Source organism: Geotrypetes seraphini, chromosome 5 (genome assembly GCF_902459505.1).
Source record: "Geotrypetes seraphini chromosome 5, aGeoSer1.1, whole genome shotgun sequence".
Classification (NCBI taxonomy): Eukaryota; Metazoa; Chordata; class Amphibia; order Gymnophiona; family Dermophiidae; genus Geotrypetes; species Geotrypetes seraphini.
Genome location: NC_047088.1, coordinates 149178521 through 149195007, shown reverse-complemented (window position 1 = coordinate 149195007; position 16487 = coordinate 149178521). Strand labels below are relative to the sequence as shown.

Here is a 16487-nt window from a genome sequence, read left to right as displayed (position 1 = left end):
CCAGTCAAAGAAATTGACCAGATTTGTCTGACAAAACCTGCCTCTAGTGAATGCATTTACTTAGTTACTATGCAACACTAGAAGTAAGCATTCGCTTTTCCCAGGTCTACCGCAATAGCCACTTATGGATTTTTCCGCAAGGAATTTGTCCAAGCTGTTTTTTAAAAATCCAGTTACATCAACTGATTTTAACACTTGGCTCTAGGAATATGTTGAATGAAATTTTTTTTTTTTTTTTTTTACCTGACTTGTTTTAAATGTGTTACTGTGTAACTTCATGATGTTTTCCTTGGTCTTTGTGTTTCCTGAAAGATTAAATTATCGATTTTTGTTTACTCTTTCCCCACCACTTAGGATTTTATAGTCTTCTATTGGATCTCCTCTCAGCTGTCTTTTCAGGTTGGAATCCTAACTTTAGTCTTTCCTCATATGAGAGATGTTCCATCTCCTTAATCATTTTGTTTGCCCTTCTTAGCACCTTTTCTAGTTCTACATTTTTTTTTTTCAAATGCAGCAGCTAGACTTGCATTCATAACTCAAGAAGCAGTCTTGCCATTGAGTGATGGAAGCATTATTATATTATTTATTTTATAATCTTTTTGCGTTTTTTGGCAGCTGTCATACACTGTCCAGATTTCACTGTATTATCCATAATGACATCTAAATCTTTTCCTTTGTGGTGACTCCTAATGTGGACATCATGTACTCTAGCTTTAATTTAAGTTATTCCCAATGGGCATTACTTTATACTTGTCCACATTAAATTTCATTTGGTTGCCCACTTCTCCAGCCTGCCAAGACTTCCTGTATTTACTCTGCATGCAATTTAACAACTTTGATCACTTATTACTTCTGTAGAATTATCAAGAAGGGTCCTATCTTAGATTTGAGTTCTTTCTTACAGATAGAGCTTTCTGTTTAAAGTTCAGGGAATGACGATCCTCTTTGAGATTCTTAGCCTGGGAGGGGAGGTGGGGCCCAGACTTGGTGTTTTCTCCCTTGCTGTTTAACATCTATATATCTATATGCAATCTTTGGGATAAATTATTTATTCTTGGGGAATTCTGCCTTTTATAGGTAGATGATGCACAGCTTCTGATGCTTGTTAGTGTTGTTCTGAACTGAAAGCTTGCTCAGTTAAATAAGTGTTTGCTGTAAGTGACAACCTGGTTTCAGAATAGAGAGTTGGTTCTTAATCTGCAAAAAAAATTTGGATCTTGTGTTTTGAGACACTACTTGTAATGGTTACAGCTTAGACTGATATAAAAAAAGAGTTATCATATTAGGGTAGACCAAAGGTACATCAAGCAAAGTATCCTGTTTCCAACAATGGCCAGCCCATGTCACACGTAATCTAGTAAGTACCTAGAGTTAAACAGATTTTATCCCAGGACAAGCAGGCAGCGTATTCTCCACATGTGGGTGACGTCATCTACGGAGCCCCAATCGGACACTGTCACAAGCAAACTTTCTTGAAGATCTTCAAGCTTGTGAGAGTACCGCACATGCGCGGGTGCCTTCCCGCTCGAGCTAGGGGGCGTGTCTCCTCCTCATGGCCTCAGTTCTTCGTTTTCCGCAGAGCCTGAAGCCCAGTTCCTCTGCTCTGCGAGATCGGAGTGCCTCTTGCACTGCGGCTTACTTCGTTTTTTTATTTTCAAGTGAGTCGCTGTGCGGTGCGTTTCAAAAATAAAATTCTACTCTTAAAACAGTTTTTCTTCCGATTTCTGTCGTTGACCCGGGGCTCCGGGTCTGACTTGGCCGGTGAGCCTTGCGCGGCTGCGGCGTCGCTTGGGCCTATGTCCCGGCCGGCCTCTGGTTTCAAAAAGTGCACTCAGTGTGGTCAGGTAATCTCTATCACTAACCCCCACCGTTGGTGAATTGAGTGCCTCGGGGCCGACCATCGCTGGACTCCTGCCCGCGTTGTGCTACTCTTCAACTGCAGGGGCTTCGGAGGAGAAGGGCCAGGATCCTCAAACTGTTTGGCATGGATACTGCGGCGGGACCGAGCTCGATCTTTGCCCCAGTGTGGGCCTTGGCCTTGAAGGCCTCGACTTCGTCGAAGTCACCCTCATCTGTCAAGTCCTCGTCTGCCTCGATGAAACCTGTGGCTCCGGGTAAGTCTCCTCTTCCTCCCTCAGGTTCCTTGGTGAAGAAGCCTACCCCGGGATCTCAGGGGGGTGGGACTGCCCCGTCCAGAACTCCTCCAAAGCGTGCCTCAAGTTAACGGGAATAATCTTCATCGAAGTCACCCTTGTTGGAGCGCACTGCTACACCTCCTCAACCTGATCCGATGTTCTTGGTGCCAATGTTCGAGGACATGCTAAAGGCCATCTTGCAGATGCAGATCTCCTCGGTCCTGAGCCAACTTGCCCCAGCTTTGACCTCGACCCTGGCTGGCCAGCCTGAGCGCCCCCTCGACACCCCTCGTGGGCGGTCTCGAAGGTCTTGATGGCTTTCCTCTAGTGGGTCGTCCCCTGCTACTTTGAGGCCCAGATCCCTGCCCCGTGTGCCTCGATTGAAGCATATCTCGAAGTCCGCTCCTTTGAGACTTCCACCCTCGAAGAGGTTGAGGGATTCGTCTCCTCGGGGCAGATCTCCTACCCCGCGTTCCTCGAGGTGCTTCAGGGAGTCGGTGCGGTCTCCACACACTTCTCGCTCCCGTTGGCGGTCCTCCCCGTCAGATCTCGAAAACCTTACATGGTACCGTACGGTATCGAGACTCCATCTTGGATGAAATGGCCGGGATGGCATAAGGCACTTCCAGATTACGGAGGAAGGTCTGTTTGAGAACCTGATTCAGAGGAAGCCGCAAGGACTCCTTAGGGGGATGAGGCAGCTCCATCTCATCCAGGTATTACTTGGTGTACCGGGTCAAACTGGAGATCCAGCTGATCCATCATCCGGCCCTTTCTGCCCGGGGGGACGGCAGCATAGACCCTGGAGGGATTGGACTTCTTGAGCGAGGACTCGACCACCAGGGAGAGCTGCGACTTTTTGAAAACTTTACATGGTATCGTACGGTATCGAGACTCCAAGTCGCAGCTCTCCCACCAGTCCCTGGTGGTCGAGTCCTCGCTCAAGAAGTCCAATCCCTCCAGGGTCTATTCTGCCGTCCCCCCGGGCAGAGAGGGCCGAACGATGGACAAGTTCGGTTGCTGCCTTTATCAAAACTCAATGGAGAACTGCGTCCTTAACTATAATTTTACATTTTCTTCTTACCTCAAGCACTGCCTGAAGGTTTTGCAGTCTTTCCTTCCTGATGTCCCCTCCCGCCGTCAGCAGGCGTTCAGTCGCCTTTTGGAGACGTTGTCCAGTATCCGTCTCTACATGCTACAGGCCGTGTACGATGCCTTTGAGCTGTCGCCCCGGGTCACGGCCTTTGCGGTGGCGATGCGTTGCTTGGCTTGGCTGCATCTGGTGAACATGGACCCCAATTTGCAGGATCGCTTGGCGAATCTCCCCTGAGTGGGGAACAAGCTCTTCGATGACTAGATTGAAGTGGCCACGAAACGTCTCTCGGAACACGAGAGATCCTTCGCCTCTCTGGTGCGCCCTAAGGCGAAAGCCCCTCCTGCTCGGCAGTATAAGCTTCCACTTCGGCACTATCCGCAGAAGTCCACTCCTCCTCTATCTCGTCCGCTGCCTTGGCGCCCTCAACAGTAGCGTCCAGCCAAGTCTCAGCTGCCTGTGGCAGCGAAGCCAACGCTGTCTTTTTGACAATTACGGGCCGGACACTCTGGAGCCTTCCCTCCTTCCCATTGGGGGTCGGCTTCATCTTTTTTACCATCAGTGGGAGGTGCTGACGGCCGACGCTTGGGTCCTCTCCATAATTCGACAGGGGTACTCTCTTCGCTTTCAGCATGCGCCTCCAGCCCAGTCATTCCGGGAGTTTTCTTCCAACACGGCGCATCTTCCCCTCCTGCTTCAGGAGGCCCAGGCTCTTCTCCGCCTTCTGGCGGTCAAAGAGATTCCGGAGCATCAGCGGGACTCAGGGTTTTACTCCCGTTTTTTTCTGGTCCCCAAGAAAACTGGGGAATTGCGTCCCATTTTTGACCTTTGGGCTCTCAACAAATGCTTGGTCAAGGAGAAGTTGCGCATTATCACTCTCTCGACATTGTATCCCCTCATGGATGAGGGGGATTGGCTTTGCTCCCTGAATCTGAAAGAGGCCTATACGCACATCCCGATTCATCCAGCCTCTTGCCAATTCTCTAGATTTTGGGTGGGGAATCTCCATCTGCAGTACCGTGTTCTCCCCTTTGGCCTTGCGTCTTCCCCGAGGGTGTTCACGAAGTGTCTGGTGATGGTTGCCGTGGCCCTGCGGACACAGGGACTCCGGGTTTTACCATACCTGGACGACTGCTGACCAAGGCGTCGTCTCGTTGGGAGGTTGTGTCCATCCCAATCTCTCCAGTTCATCGGAGCGGTGTTAGATACGCTGCGTCTATGTTCATTCCTGCCTCGTCCTCTTCAGGATTCCATCCTACGACTTTGTCGACAGGTCTTCCTTCTTTCGACCATCTTGGCCAAAGGCATGATGGTACTGCTGGGGCACATGGCCTCCACCGTGCATGTGACACCTTTTGCCAGACTTCACTTTCGCGTTCCGCAGTGGACCCTTGCCTCGCAGTGGCATCAGGATCGTGATCCGGTCTTCGCCAGGATCACGGTGACTCCTTCCTTGAAGCGATCTCTCCACGGGTGGATGTGCTGTTTCAATCTATCCAGAGGTTTTCTGTTTCACGTTCCTCTGGCGCAAAAGGTCTTGACGACTGACTCGTCCGCCTATGCGTGGAGAGCTCACCTTGACGGCCTCCAGACGCAGGGGCCTTGGTCCAGCGGGGAGTGGCGCTGTCACATCAACCTATTGGAGCTTTGAGTCATTTTCAACACTCTCAAAGCCTTTCTGCATCTGCTTCACGGCCACGTGGTCGTCTTCCGGACGGACAACCAGGTGGCCATGTATTATGTCAACAAACAGGGGGGTACAGGGTCCCTATCTCTTTGCCAGGAAGCTCTCAAGATTTGGGAATGGGCGATCCGCCATAACATCTTTTTCACAGTGGCAGTGGCGTACCAAGAGGGTACGCCCCGGGTGCACAGCTTGGGGGGGTGCACAGCCGGCCAGGTCCGGGTTCTCCTGCCCTACTGCCAGGTCCTGGTACTCCTGCCCTTCCTTTCCCCTGGTCTGCGCCGCTGCAGTCTTACCTCCCCGCTGCTGCTGCTGCTAATCGCCGACAAGAAGTCTTCTTTCCAATGTCAATTCTGACGTCGGAGAGGACGTTCTGGGCCAGCCAGGCAGTGATTGGCTGGCCCGGAATGTCAAGAAGACTTCTTGACGATTAGCAGCGGGGAGGTAAGATTGCAGCGGCGCGTACCGGGTGAAAGGAAGGAGAGAGGCGCTTTTTTTTTCCCCGCGGCAGGGAGGGAAGGATGTAGGCAGGCAAGCTGGCTGGCTTTAGCGCAGCAGGGAGGGAGGGAGATAGGCAGGCAGGCTGGCTTTCGGGGTGGACAAAATCTGGAAGATAGTGGGTGGGGACATAAGAAGGAGGCACTGGGGGCACTAAGGACACGGGAAGGGGGCACTGGGGGCATTATTTGACACAGGAAGGAGGCACTGGGGGCACTATGGACACAGGAAGGAGGCACTGGGGGCATCATGGACACAGGACGGAGGCACTGGGGGCACCATGGACACAGGACGGAGGCACTGGGGGCACCATGGACACAGGACGGAGGCACTGGGGGCACCATGGACACAGGACGGAGGAACTGGGGGTACCATGGACACAGGAAGAAGGCATTGGGGGCACCATGGACACGGGAAGGAGGCATTGGGGGCACCATGGACACGGGAAGGAGGCATTGGGGGCACCATGGACACGGGAAGGAGGCATTGGGGGCACCATGGACACGGGAAGGAGGCACTGGGGGCACTAAGACACGGGAAGGAGGCACTGGGGGCACTATGGACACGGGACAGGGGCACTGAGGACACAGGACGGAGGCACTGGGGGAAATAAGGACATAGGAAGGGGTACTAAGGACATGGGAAGGAGGCACTAAGGATATTTTCCCTTTAATGTATTTTTTCTTCTACAAACATATTGTAACTTTCCCCCTCAATCCTCACGATTCATGTATGTTAACCCAGTATGTTTTTATTTAAAGTCATTGTATTTGTCTTTCTATTTTATTTGAATTGTACATCGCTTAGATATTCAATAAGCGATTTATCAAGCACTAATAAAACTTGAAAACTTGACATAGGAAGGGGCACTAAGGACATAGGAAGGGGCACTAAGGACATAGGAAGGGGCACTAAGGACACAGGACGGGGTCCTGGGGGCACTATGGACACAAGACGGAGGCACTGGGGGCACTATGGACACAGGATGGAGGCACTGGGGGCACTATGGACAGAGGCACTGGGGGCACTAAGGACGGAGGCACTGGGGGCACTAAAGACACGGGACAGGGGCACTGGGGTCACTATAGACACGGGACGGAGGCACTGGGGGCACTATGGACACAGGAAGGAGGCACTGGGGACACTAAGGACACAGGACGGAGGCACTGGGGGCACTAAGGACATGGGAAGGAAGGAGGGAGGGAATAGAAAGGGACAATTGTTGGGACTGAATGCAGAAAGAAAGAAATGAAAGAAAGGATACACAGTCAATTAATAGATGTCCCCTTTTGATGAAAAAAATAAATGGTCACGCTACCTCTGACTTACTTTCTCTGCAGCAGAGTCGGCAGCCGTGCTGAGGTGCAGGAAGGTTCCACGATGACTCGTCTATCGGCTCTGCTCCGGAAGAAGTAAGTTATGTCGGAGAGGGTGGATCCAGCAGATGCAGTCATTGCTGGACTTTGCCAGAACTCCCTGCATCTGCCGGGTCCACCCCCTCCGATGTAACTTACTTCTTCCGGAGCAGAGCCAGCAGACGAGTCATCGTGGGACCTTCCAGCATGCGGCTGCTGAGTCCGCTCCAGAGAAAGTACGTCTGAGTGGGGTGGACTGGCAGCCGGCAGCTACAGTCATCATGGGACCTTGCTGCATAAAGGGAGAGAAAAGAGTAGGATTTCTGGAATGGAAGAGTGGTGGAGGGAAAGAAAGGGGGCAGGGTGGTATGGAAGGGTGGTGCTGATGGAATTGATGTACAGAGAAAGGGGAGAGACATAAGGGGGAAGGATATTGGAGGGAAAGAAAGGGGGCAGATGCTGATTGAAGAGGGGTGGATGGTGAGATAAAGGACATACATTGGATGGTAGTGGGGAGCCTATGCTGGATGGAACTGGAGATGGGAGAGATAAGGGAGCAAATGCAGGAAGGAGATAGGAGGAGAGAAAGAGGGGAGCAGACGCTGGATGGAAGTGGACAGAGAGAGGAAGAAGGTACTAAATCGAAGGGTTGGAGAAAGAGGGTACATGATAGAAGGAGGGGATAAATAAAAGGAGGGCACATGATGGGGAGAAAAGGATTGAGTTAGGGAAACACTGGAGGGGTGAGGGAAAGAGGTGGCAAGCTTTAGGTAGACAGTAAAAAAGGACATTGATGAGAGGGTAGTAAGAACGTAATCTAGACAGATGCAGAAAATAAATTGAAAAGGAAATTGAGGGAAAAAAGGGAAAGGGATTGCAGAGGAGAGGTGTGGGAGTGGGAAGGAGAGGAGAGAGATGCCAGACCAATGGGGGTGAAAGGAGAGATGGAAGGGGGAGGCATACAGTTTCTGGAAGGGGCATAGAAGGAGAGAAGATGCCATATAGAGGAAGAGAGACGGCAGACAGTGGATGGAAGGAAGAGAGTTACAAGAAGATGAGGAAAGCAGAAACCACAGAAGACAAAGGTAGAGAAAATTTTCTATTTATTTATTGCTTTAGGAGATGTGTCACTGTTTCTGTGGTGCACTGTATGCAGAGTCCAGCTTCTTACTGGTTCAATTTAACCTTTGTCTATGTATTTCTATTTCATCCCCACTTTTACAAAACTGTGGAGCGTTTTTTAGCGCCAGCCGTGGTGGTAGCAGCTCTGATGCTCAGAATTCTATGAGCGTCAGAGCTGTTACCATCGTGACTAAAATCCATACTACAGTTTTGTAAAAGAGGGAGGGGTTAGTTTGTGATTACATATTCCATACTAGGCGAAGGTGTTTTCTGTGTTCAAAAGACATGGTTTTTTGTTAGGATTGACTGCAGGATTCTTCTGTACTAGTCTGGCTTGTTTAGTTTTACAATGGGTGTACTGATGTTGTACTGCTCACTGCAGTATGTAAGATGCTGCCTTTTCCTAGATACTCATGTGTGACGTGTGGCTTGTTACTAAAAATCATGTTTTTCGTACAGATGGGGGAGAGGTGTCAAAAAATGATGGGCCCCAGGTGTCACATATGCTAGGTACACCACTGCAGAGTGGTCTACATTCAGGGCAAGCACAACTGCCTGACCGATAGGTGTTCGGTCGGTGGGGGACCCCACAGATAGATCTGTTTGCTTCCTCCCTAAACCACAAGCTGCCTCGATACTGCTCCAGGATCGATTCCCCACACCGTCTCGAGGCGGATGCGTTCCTCCTGGACTGGGCGGGCCTGTTTCTCTATGCATTCCCGCCCTTTCCTCTGATTCTGAAGACTCTAGTCACGCTCAAGTCTGTGCACGCCACCATGATTCTCATAGCTCCTCAGTGGCCCAGGTAGCCCTGGTTCTCCCTGCTTCTTCAACTCAGTGCCAGGGAGCCTCTCCTTCTGGTTTTTCCGTCTCTGCTTTCTCAGAGAAGGGGTTCTCTTCTGCATCCCAACCTGCAGTCCCTACATTTGACGGCTTGGTTTCTCAGCACCGGACCGCCTCTGTCCAGTTCTCTCAATCTGTTCAGGATGTTCTCTAGGCGTCTAGGAAGCGGTCCACTCAACAGTGTTATTCTCAGAATTGGACCAGGTTTTCCTCTTGGTGTTCGTCGCTGAGCCTGGAGCCATGGTCTGCCTCCTTGCCTTCTGTGCTAGATTATCTTTTGCACTTGTCCCGGTCTGGTCTCAAATCCACTTCTATTCGAGTCCACCTGAGTGCCATTGCGGCTTTTCATCGGCCGCTTGAGGGGAAACCGCTTTCAGTTCATCCGGTGTTTTCCCGGTATATGAAGGGCCTTTTCAACATTCATCCTCCCCTCAAACCTCCTCCCATGGTGTGGGATCTCAATGTTGTCTTTGCTCAGTTGATGAAGCCTCCTTTTGAACCTATCGATCGGGCTCATCTGAAGTATCTCATTTGGAAAGTGGTCTTTCTTGTTGCGCTCACGTCAGGGACAGCAGGCAGATATTCTCCCAACCCACCCACCTCCCCGGGGTTGGCTTCTTTGCTTGCTATCTGAACTGAGGCCACGAGGAGGAGACGCGCCCCCTAGCTTGAGCGGGAAGGCACCCGCGCATGCGCGGTACTCTCACAAGCTTGAAGATTTTCAAGCAAGTTTGCTTGCGAGAGTGTCCAATCGGGGCTCCGTAGATGATGTCACCCACATGTGGAGAATATCTGCCTGCTGTCCCTTGATAACGCCTGTTAAGGTAAATAACTGTGCTTTATGTACCTAGAGTTAAACAGATTTTATTCTGCTTATCCTAGGAATAAGTAGTGGGTTTCCCCAAGTCATCTTAATGATTTATGGGCTTATCTTTTAGGAAGTTATCCAAACCTTTCTTAAACCCTGCTAAACTAATTGCTTTTACCACATTCCCTGGCATTGTGTTTCAGAGTTTAATTATGCAATGAGTGAATAAATATTTTCTCCTGTTTGTTTGAAATCTATTACTTAGTAGCTTCATCGCATGCCCCCTAGTCCTAATATTTTGGGAAGAGTAAACAAGCCATTCACATTTAACCATTCTATTCCACTCAGTATTTTATAGACCTCTCTGATAAGAACATAAGAATTGCCGCTGCTGGGTCAGACCAGTGGTCCATCGCGCCCAGCAGTCCGCTCACGCGGCGGCCCCCAAGTCGAAGACCTGTGCCCTAACAGACCAGCCCTACCTGCGTTCGTTCTGGTTCAGCAAGAACTTGTCCAACCTTGTCTTGAATCCCTGGAGCGTGTTTTCCCTTATAACAGACTCCGGGAGAGCATTCCAGTTCTCCACCACTCTTTGGGTGAAGAAGAACTTCCTTATGTTCGTATGGAATCTTTCCCCTTTTAACTTCAGAGAGTGCCCTCTCGTTCTCTCTACCTTGGAGAGGGTGAACAACCTATCTTTATCCACCAAGTCTATTTCCTTCATTATCTTGAATGTTTCGATCATGTCTCCTCTCAGTCTCCTCTTTTCAAGGGAGAACAGGCCCAGCTTCTCTAATCTCTCACCGTACGGCAACTCCCCCAACACCCTAACCATTTTAGTCGCTCTTCTCTGGACCCTTTTGAGTAGTACCATGCTCTTCTTCATGTGTGGCGACCAGTGCTGGACGCAGTATTCCAGGTGAGGGCGTACCTATTCTGATTAAGGACAGTATTAGGAATTTGGATGTTTATTTGGACAGGAAGGGACCCTTCAGCACAAATTGCTAGGGTGTCTCAAAATGTATAATATGAAACAGATTTGTTGGATAACTTAACATACTCTCAGCCAAGTATGATTTTATGTACTAGGGTACAGATACTAGTTTTGACTATTTTAGCATAGACAGTGAAATAGGGTGGGTTATTGGGTCTGTGACGCCACTAATATTTGACACAATGCATAAGCAACTTAGAGAGCTTGCTGGGGGTGGGGGGAGGGCAGGGCTAGAGAATAGTTTATTCTGCATCTCTAATCAAAAACATGTGTTCATCTGTCCTAATGTTAGACTAAGGTAATGATTTGTATGTGGGCCTTCCAGCCTCAACTCTGAGGAGGTTGTAGATATTACAGTATGACTTCAAGATTTTTGACAAGGCTAAGTGAAAGGGAATGTGTTTGTCCCTTTCTGATAAGCCTGAATAAGTTGCCTTTTAAAATTGGACAAAGTTTTTAAGCTATTTTTTAACTTTTAAAGCATGCTGTGACTCCAGTCTCGCCTTATATTCCACCTACTGTAGGTCCTAAGCATAATACACTAAAACAAAATATTATAAAATCAGAGCAGAACAATCTCATGAACCATAAAAACAATTTAGTATTTAAAGTATTCAAAAGCAAGGATGCAATACGCCAAACGAGATAAGACTTGTCCATGCACTCATTTTCTCAGTGGTCAGTTACGAATGCGAAAACTGGACACTATGGAACATTTAAGCTTTGGTGCTGAAGAAGGATTTTAGGTGTGCTGGGGACCACCAGAAGAACTAACAGATCGATTCTGGAAGAGATCAAACCAGCTATGTCGCTCGAAGCCTAAATGATGATGATACAACTGTCTTGTTTTGGTCACACTATCGGAAGAGAGAGAGATCACTGGAAAAGGACCTCATGTTTGAGAAGATCGAAGGAATCAGGCGAAGAGGGCGACCTGCAATCAGATAGCTGGACATGTTGAAAAGAACCATGGGGATGATGCTGGAGGACCTTTCAAACTAGCACAAAACCAATTTCTTTTTAGATTCGCAATTCATCAAGTCGCTAGGACTCGAGCACGAGTCGATGGCACCTAACAACAAAAACAATTTATCACACTGATAGCTGCTGCTGTCCTATCTGGGTCAGAGTAAATCTCTTTAAAATGGTCTAGCTAAACAGATATAAAAACAGATGTAAATAAAGACATTGCTACCCTAATTTCTAGTGCAACAGATACTCCATTGCTGAATGTGTGGGTAGTCAATCCCTTCTCGTGAGAATTCTTGTAAGGAACTTCATTAGTATTCCTTTGCTCTGCCTCCCATCCTACTAAACTGTCCTCCAGTTCCTCAGTTGTCTCTGTGCAAGTGAGATGGTAGGAGCTGTTTCTTTAACTGCATAGTGTAGGCAAAAATCTAAGATAGTAGGAAGCCTGCTCCACTTAAAAGGACAAGCAATAGAAAAGGCACTAGATCTTACTGCTCCTTGTATTTGTACTGTACTGATTGTATTTGTATTGTACTGATTGTATCTGTACCCTCACCGCCTATGTACGGTCTTTAATTTTTGTTAACTGCATCAACCCTTAAGGTGTATTGCGGTATACAAATAAAATTTTATGTTTCAGCAAAATGTACCTTCACTAATGATGGAATTGAAAGACACTGGGTCCTCTCATATCTCCACAATCTAGATGGTCTAGACATTAAGACCATTGATTGCATCTTGAAGTAATACCTTACATATTAACCAAAAACTTTAATTAAAATCAAAAGCCAGTGCAGTGCTGTCAAGTGGGGTGTTCTGTAATGATCCCTTGTTATGCCTATTCTGAATGAGCTACAGAGATCATAGATAACATTTATGGAATGTCCAATTAAAGTGAATTACAGTAATATATGGGGTTAGTTGATCTGGTATATTCTAGGATGCAAATTGCGGTTGTCAAAGGTTTCAATGTTAAGTGTTTGTTTTGAGGGGTAATGGCTTACTTGTTGGCAGACTAGAGCATTCTCTTTAGCAGCTCCCACTATGAATTAGACATTCTTTGGAGTTGTGTTCTGAAACAAAACATTTGTGGTTTAGGAAGTAGTTAAAAGCATTATTCCCACAGATTTGATTGACAGTGATAGGAGATAGCTGGGTGGGGCCCAGGAGGCAGATATAGTCTTCTGTGTTAATTTGTTTGTTTGACATTGTATTGTTTATTATATTTTATGTTGTTGTTGTAAACTGTTTTGAATGGCTGAACTCCAGGAAGGCAGTCTTTAAATGTTTGTAAGTAAATACATCTCTTTTGTTATTACATAGGCGACATTCTCCCTATCGCACACTGGAACCAGTACGACCCCCTGTGGTACCAAATGACTATGTACCAAGCCCTACACGTAATACAGCTCCCTCACAGCAGCAGAGCCCTGTAAGAACAGCATCTGTAAATCAGAGGAATCGCACATACAGGTATTCTCTTCACATAGGTGCAAAATGTGTTTGACACAATTTAATTTTTTCCACGTGCAGTCCAACTAAATTATTCAGTATACAAAGGTGAGATGCATAGCATGCCAAAAGTGTAGTGTTTGAAGAGCAGCTTGAGATATGTGCTGAAAAGAGATATTGAAAATGTAACACACAGTATTAAGTCATAAGTCTTAAATGAAGAGAAACTATTCAGGCTTGTTAAACTCTGATCATTAAGGACTCAAACCAGTCAGATTTTTATACCTTTGACTTCGCATGAAATGGATTTCTATGCATACTGCCTCGGGAGTATAAAAATCTGTAACATGCATATTCATTAGGGCTATCCTGATAACCCATAGGTTTTATACCCTCAAAAAATGAATTTGCCATTTCTGATTTAAATCAGGAGACAAAGCAAACAATATGTACACATCTTTGGTTCATTTTCTGTCTCTCTCTCCAAGCAAAATTATTCATATTTTTCTATCTTCTTACATTTTCATTTAAAAGCAAAGTAACATTTCTCCTCTATTAGAATACTAAGTGTCTACTTTTCATTTGCACTTTCTAAAACATCTCCTGCTTATTTGCATTTAATATTTAATGAATTTTTGTAATACATAGATCAGTGGCAAGCTATGGGTGGGCCTGAGTGGGCACCTTATCCTCATTGATGTCGCTTCCTATTTTCTGTCTGGCAGAGGAAAGCCTTTGAGGGCTGGCAGAAAAACTAAATCGCTGCAGGTGCCAGTAATGTTTGTAAGGTATACTGGGGAAGGACGACCATGAGAGATAGGAGGTGAAAGGCCAGCTGCAAGAAGCTCTTCACAGAATAAATAGTGACCAAATAATGCCCTGTTACAGTTCTCGAATTCAAGCGGTTTATTTTATCAAAGAGATGCAGTGAAGTACAAAAGGCAATGAAAAAAGGTTAGTAATTCAATAGGCCATAACAGGGAAAGTTCTTAGGCTTGTAGTTAGCATACAGAGCACAGAATATTTCTCTCTAGCCCTACACTCTTATACAGGGTGCTTTTATCTACTCTGTTCTGCTGTAACTCAGGATAGCCAACAGATTCTTAGGGTGTGCCAGGTAACCCTAGAGGACCAATCAGACCTAGACCAGCAGGGGCTTTTTTCATGCTGTGGAATAATGAATAGTGTTCTTGTGCAAGGTCCTTGATAGACAGCAAGATGGGCCAAAGATGATATGAGCATAAAGCACAGTTCACAACCATGATGAGAAATTAGCTCTCCTTCACATTCACATTGCAACGAACATCCAGAGATTGTAAATTTCCATAGCAAAGCAGCAGATGAATCCAGAGACTAGTGGGTATAGCTCACATCGACCAGCAGGTGGAGATAGAGAACTGATTAACAATTGGCCTTAAAGCCTGGTGTTCCTTCTGTTGATTCAGTTTTGCTCTATCTCCCAGCAAGGTGGGAGCTATCCTTCTAGCTCCTGGTCTCTGCCTGCTGCAGGATAGATTGAAGGGTGTTCCGTTAGGATTCCTCTGTTGAGACTAGTTCTCTTCAGTAGGTGGGGGTGCCTGGCTGATTGGTGCCGGCTTTGGGAGGTACACCTGGGCCCTCCCAGGTCCCTGCTCCACCCTCCCCTCCGTTGGATAGAGGGGTTCCTTTCCAGGTGCAGGATATTGGCTGGCTTCTTCATTCCAGTATAAAAAAAAAAAAAAAAAATATGGAGCCTTCCTGCTAGTACTGAGCCGGGCAGTGGTTAACTCGGCTTCCAGTACATTTACCAACGATTGCCTGGCTTCGGGGGTAAGCGGCGGACCGGGTGAGTGTTTTCTTTGCCTTCCTCGAGTGCGGTCGCGTATCCCGGGTGCCGGGCGTCTTGGGGGGCGGAGTCGTCTTTCGGGGGCGTTCGCCGCGTGTGTGAAAAAAAAACAAACAAACCGCGTCGGAGCTTTTTGGTCAGGCCGAGGGGGGATGGCTGCAGAGGCTGGTCAGATGTGTTCGCGCTGCGGGAAGCGCCGAACACGGTCGGGTCCTTGCTCTGCCGGGTGCTTGGAAGCACCGGCAGACGACCCGTTTTTGGCGGCTTGTGAGGCGGCCATGTCCCGGGTACGGGAGTCTTGCGCAATGTCCCCGCCGCTCGGAGTCGATGCAGTGTTACTGCAGGACTCGGCCACGGATGACAAGTGTGAGGCGGCGGGGGCAGAGGAGAGAGCGCTGGAGGCCGGCGCGGCCCCTCCCCTCGGCGCGGAGCAGGGCGGGGGAGTGCCTCTTAGCTGGGGGGCATTTTCGCCCGAATTTGTGATGTTGCTCCATCAGGCATTTAAATTACAGAGCTCGCAGCCTACCCAGCCGGGGCTGGGGGCCGGGCGGTCCCTTGCGGTACCCTCTACCTCTACGGGGGGGGAGGGGAAAGAGGCTAGACCCACTGCAGGGGCAGCAGGATCCCCGGGGCAGTCGCAGGGGGCTAAGAAGCGCAGGCTAGTGTCTGCGGAGGCGGTGGATAATTTGCCCAGGTCACCTTTCTCCCTGCCTGAGTCGTTGGAGGAAGGGGAGCTATTGGATTGGGACACGGAGAGTATCCCGGGTAGGGAGGGGGATGACCCTACGGCTATCCGGTTGTTCCATAGAGAGGAGCTTTCTTCTTTTATTTCAAAGGCTTTGCAGAGTTTGAACATTGCTCAGGAAGATGCCAAGGGGTCCGGTAACCCACTGATGGCAGGTACCCGTAGGCCGCCTAAGGCCTTTCCGGTCCATGAGGCCATGCAGGAGCTGATATCGGCGCAATGGGAGGCGCCGGAGGCCAGTTTGCGAGTGGCAAGGGCCATGAGGCTCTTGTATCCGGTCGATCCGACCGAACTGGACAAGTTTAGGTTGCCTAAGGTGGACGCTCTGGTAGCAGCGGTGACTAAGAGAACTACCTTACCGGTAGAAGGGGGCGTGACACTTAAGGATGCTCAGGATAGAAAGATTGAAGCATCCCTTAAGATGTCCTTTGAAGTGGCTGCAGTTACCTTACAGGCCGCAATCTGCAGTTCTTACGCGGCGCGGGCTTGTCTGCAGTGGTCACAAGGAATGACAGATAATTTGCTGGAGTCGGGGGGTTCTATCCCTTCGGAACTGGCTGATTTGGAGTCAGGCTTGGCTTATTTGGCGGACTCCTTGTATGATATTATTCGGGCGTCTGCGAAACAGATGTCTCTGTCTGTGGTGTCACGCAGGTCCTTGTGGCTCCGTCATTGGGCGGCCGATGCAGCGTCCAAGCTCCGGCTGGTGAGACTCCCGTTTAAAGGGGGTTTATTGTTTGGAACGGAGTTGGATAAACTGGTAAAGGATTTTGGAGATACCAAAACGCAGCGTTTACCCGAGGACAGGGCTAGGCCCCCGGTAAGGGCCGCATCGTCTAGACCGCGTTTCCGGGATGTTAGGCGGGCCAGGGCTGGTAAACCTTTTTCCAGGTCTGCATCTGGCCCGTTCTCTGCTTCGAGACCTCGGTTTCAGCAGAGAAGTTCCTTTCGTACGGCGAGACCC

At 48.6% G+C, this 16487-nt stretch overlaps 1 protein-coding gene across 10 annotated transcripts in view; it reads left to right on the top strand.

The window, feature by feature from the left end:
- Positions 1-16487, top strand: part of ABI2 (abl interactor 2) — a 319399-nt gene that overhangs the window by 155440 nt on the left and 147472 nt on the right. For 6 of the 10 annotated variants that reach the window (XM_033946881.1, XM_033946877.1, XM_033946876.1 and 3 more), the window contains exon 5: positions 12825-12974. The exons of the other annotated variants lie outside the window; for them this stretch is intronic. In XM_033946881.1, coding sequence (XP_033802772.1) covers positions 12825-12974 — 150 coding nt within the window. The remainder of the gene's footprint in view (positions 1-12824; positions 12975-16487) is intronic. 10 annotated transcript variants of the gene reach the window in all.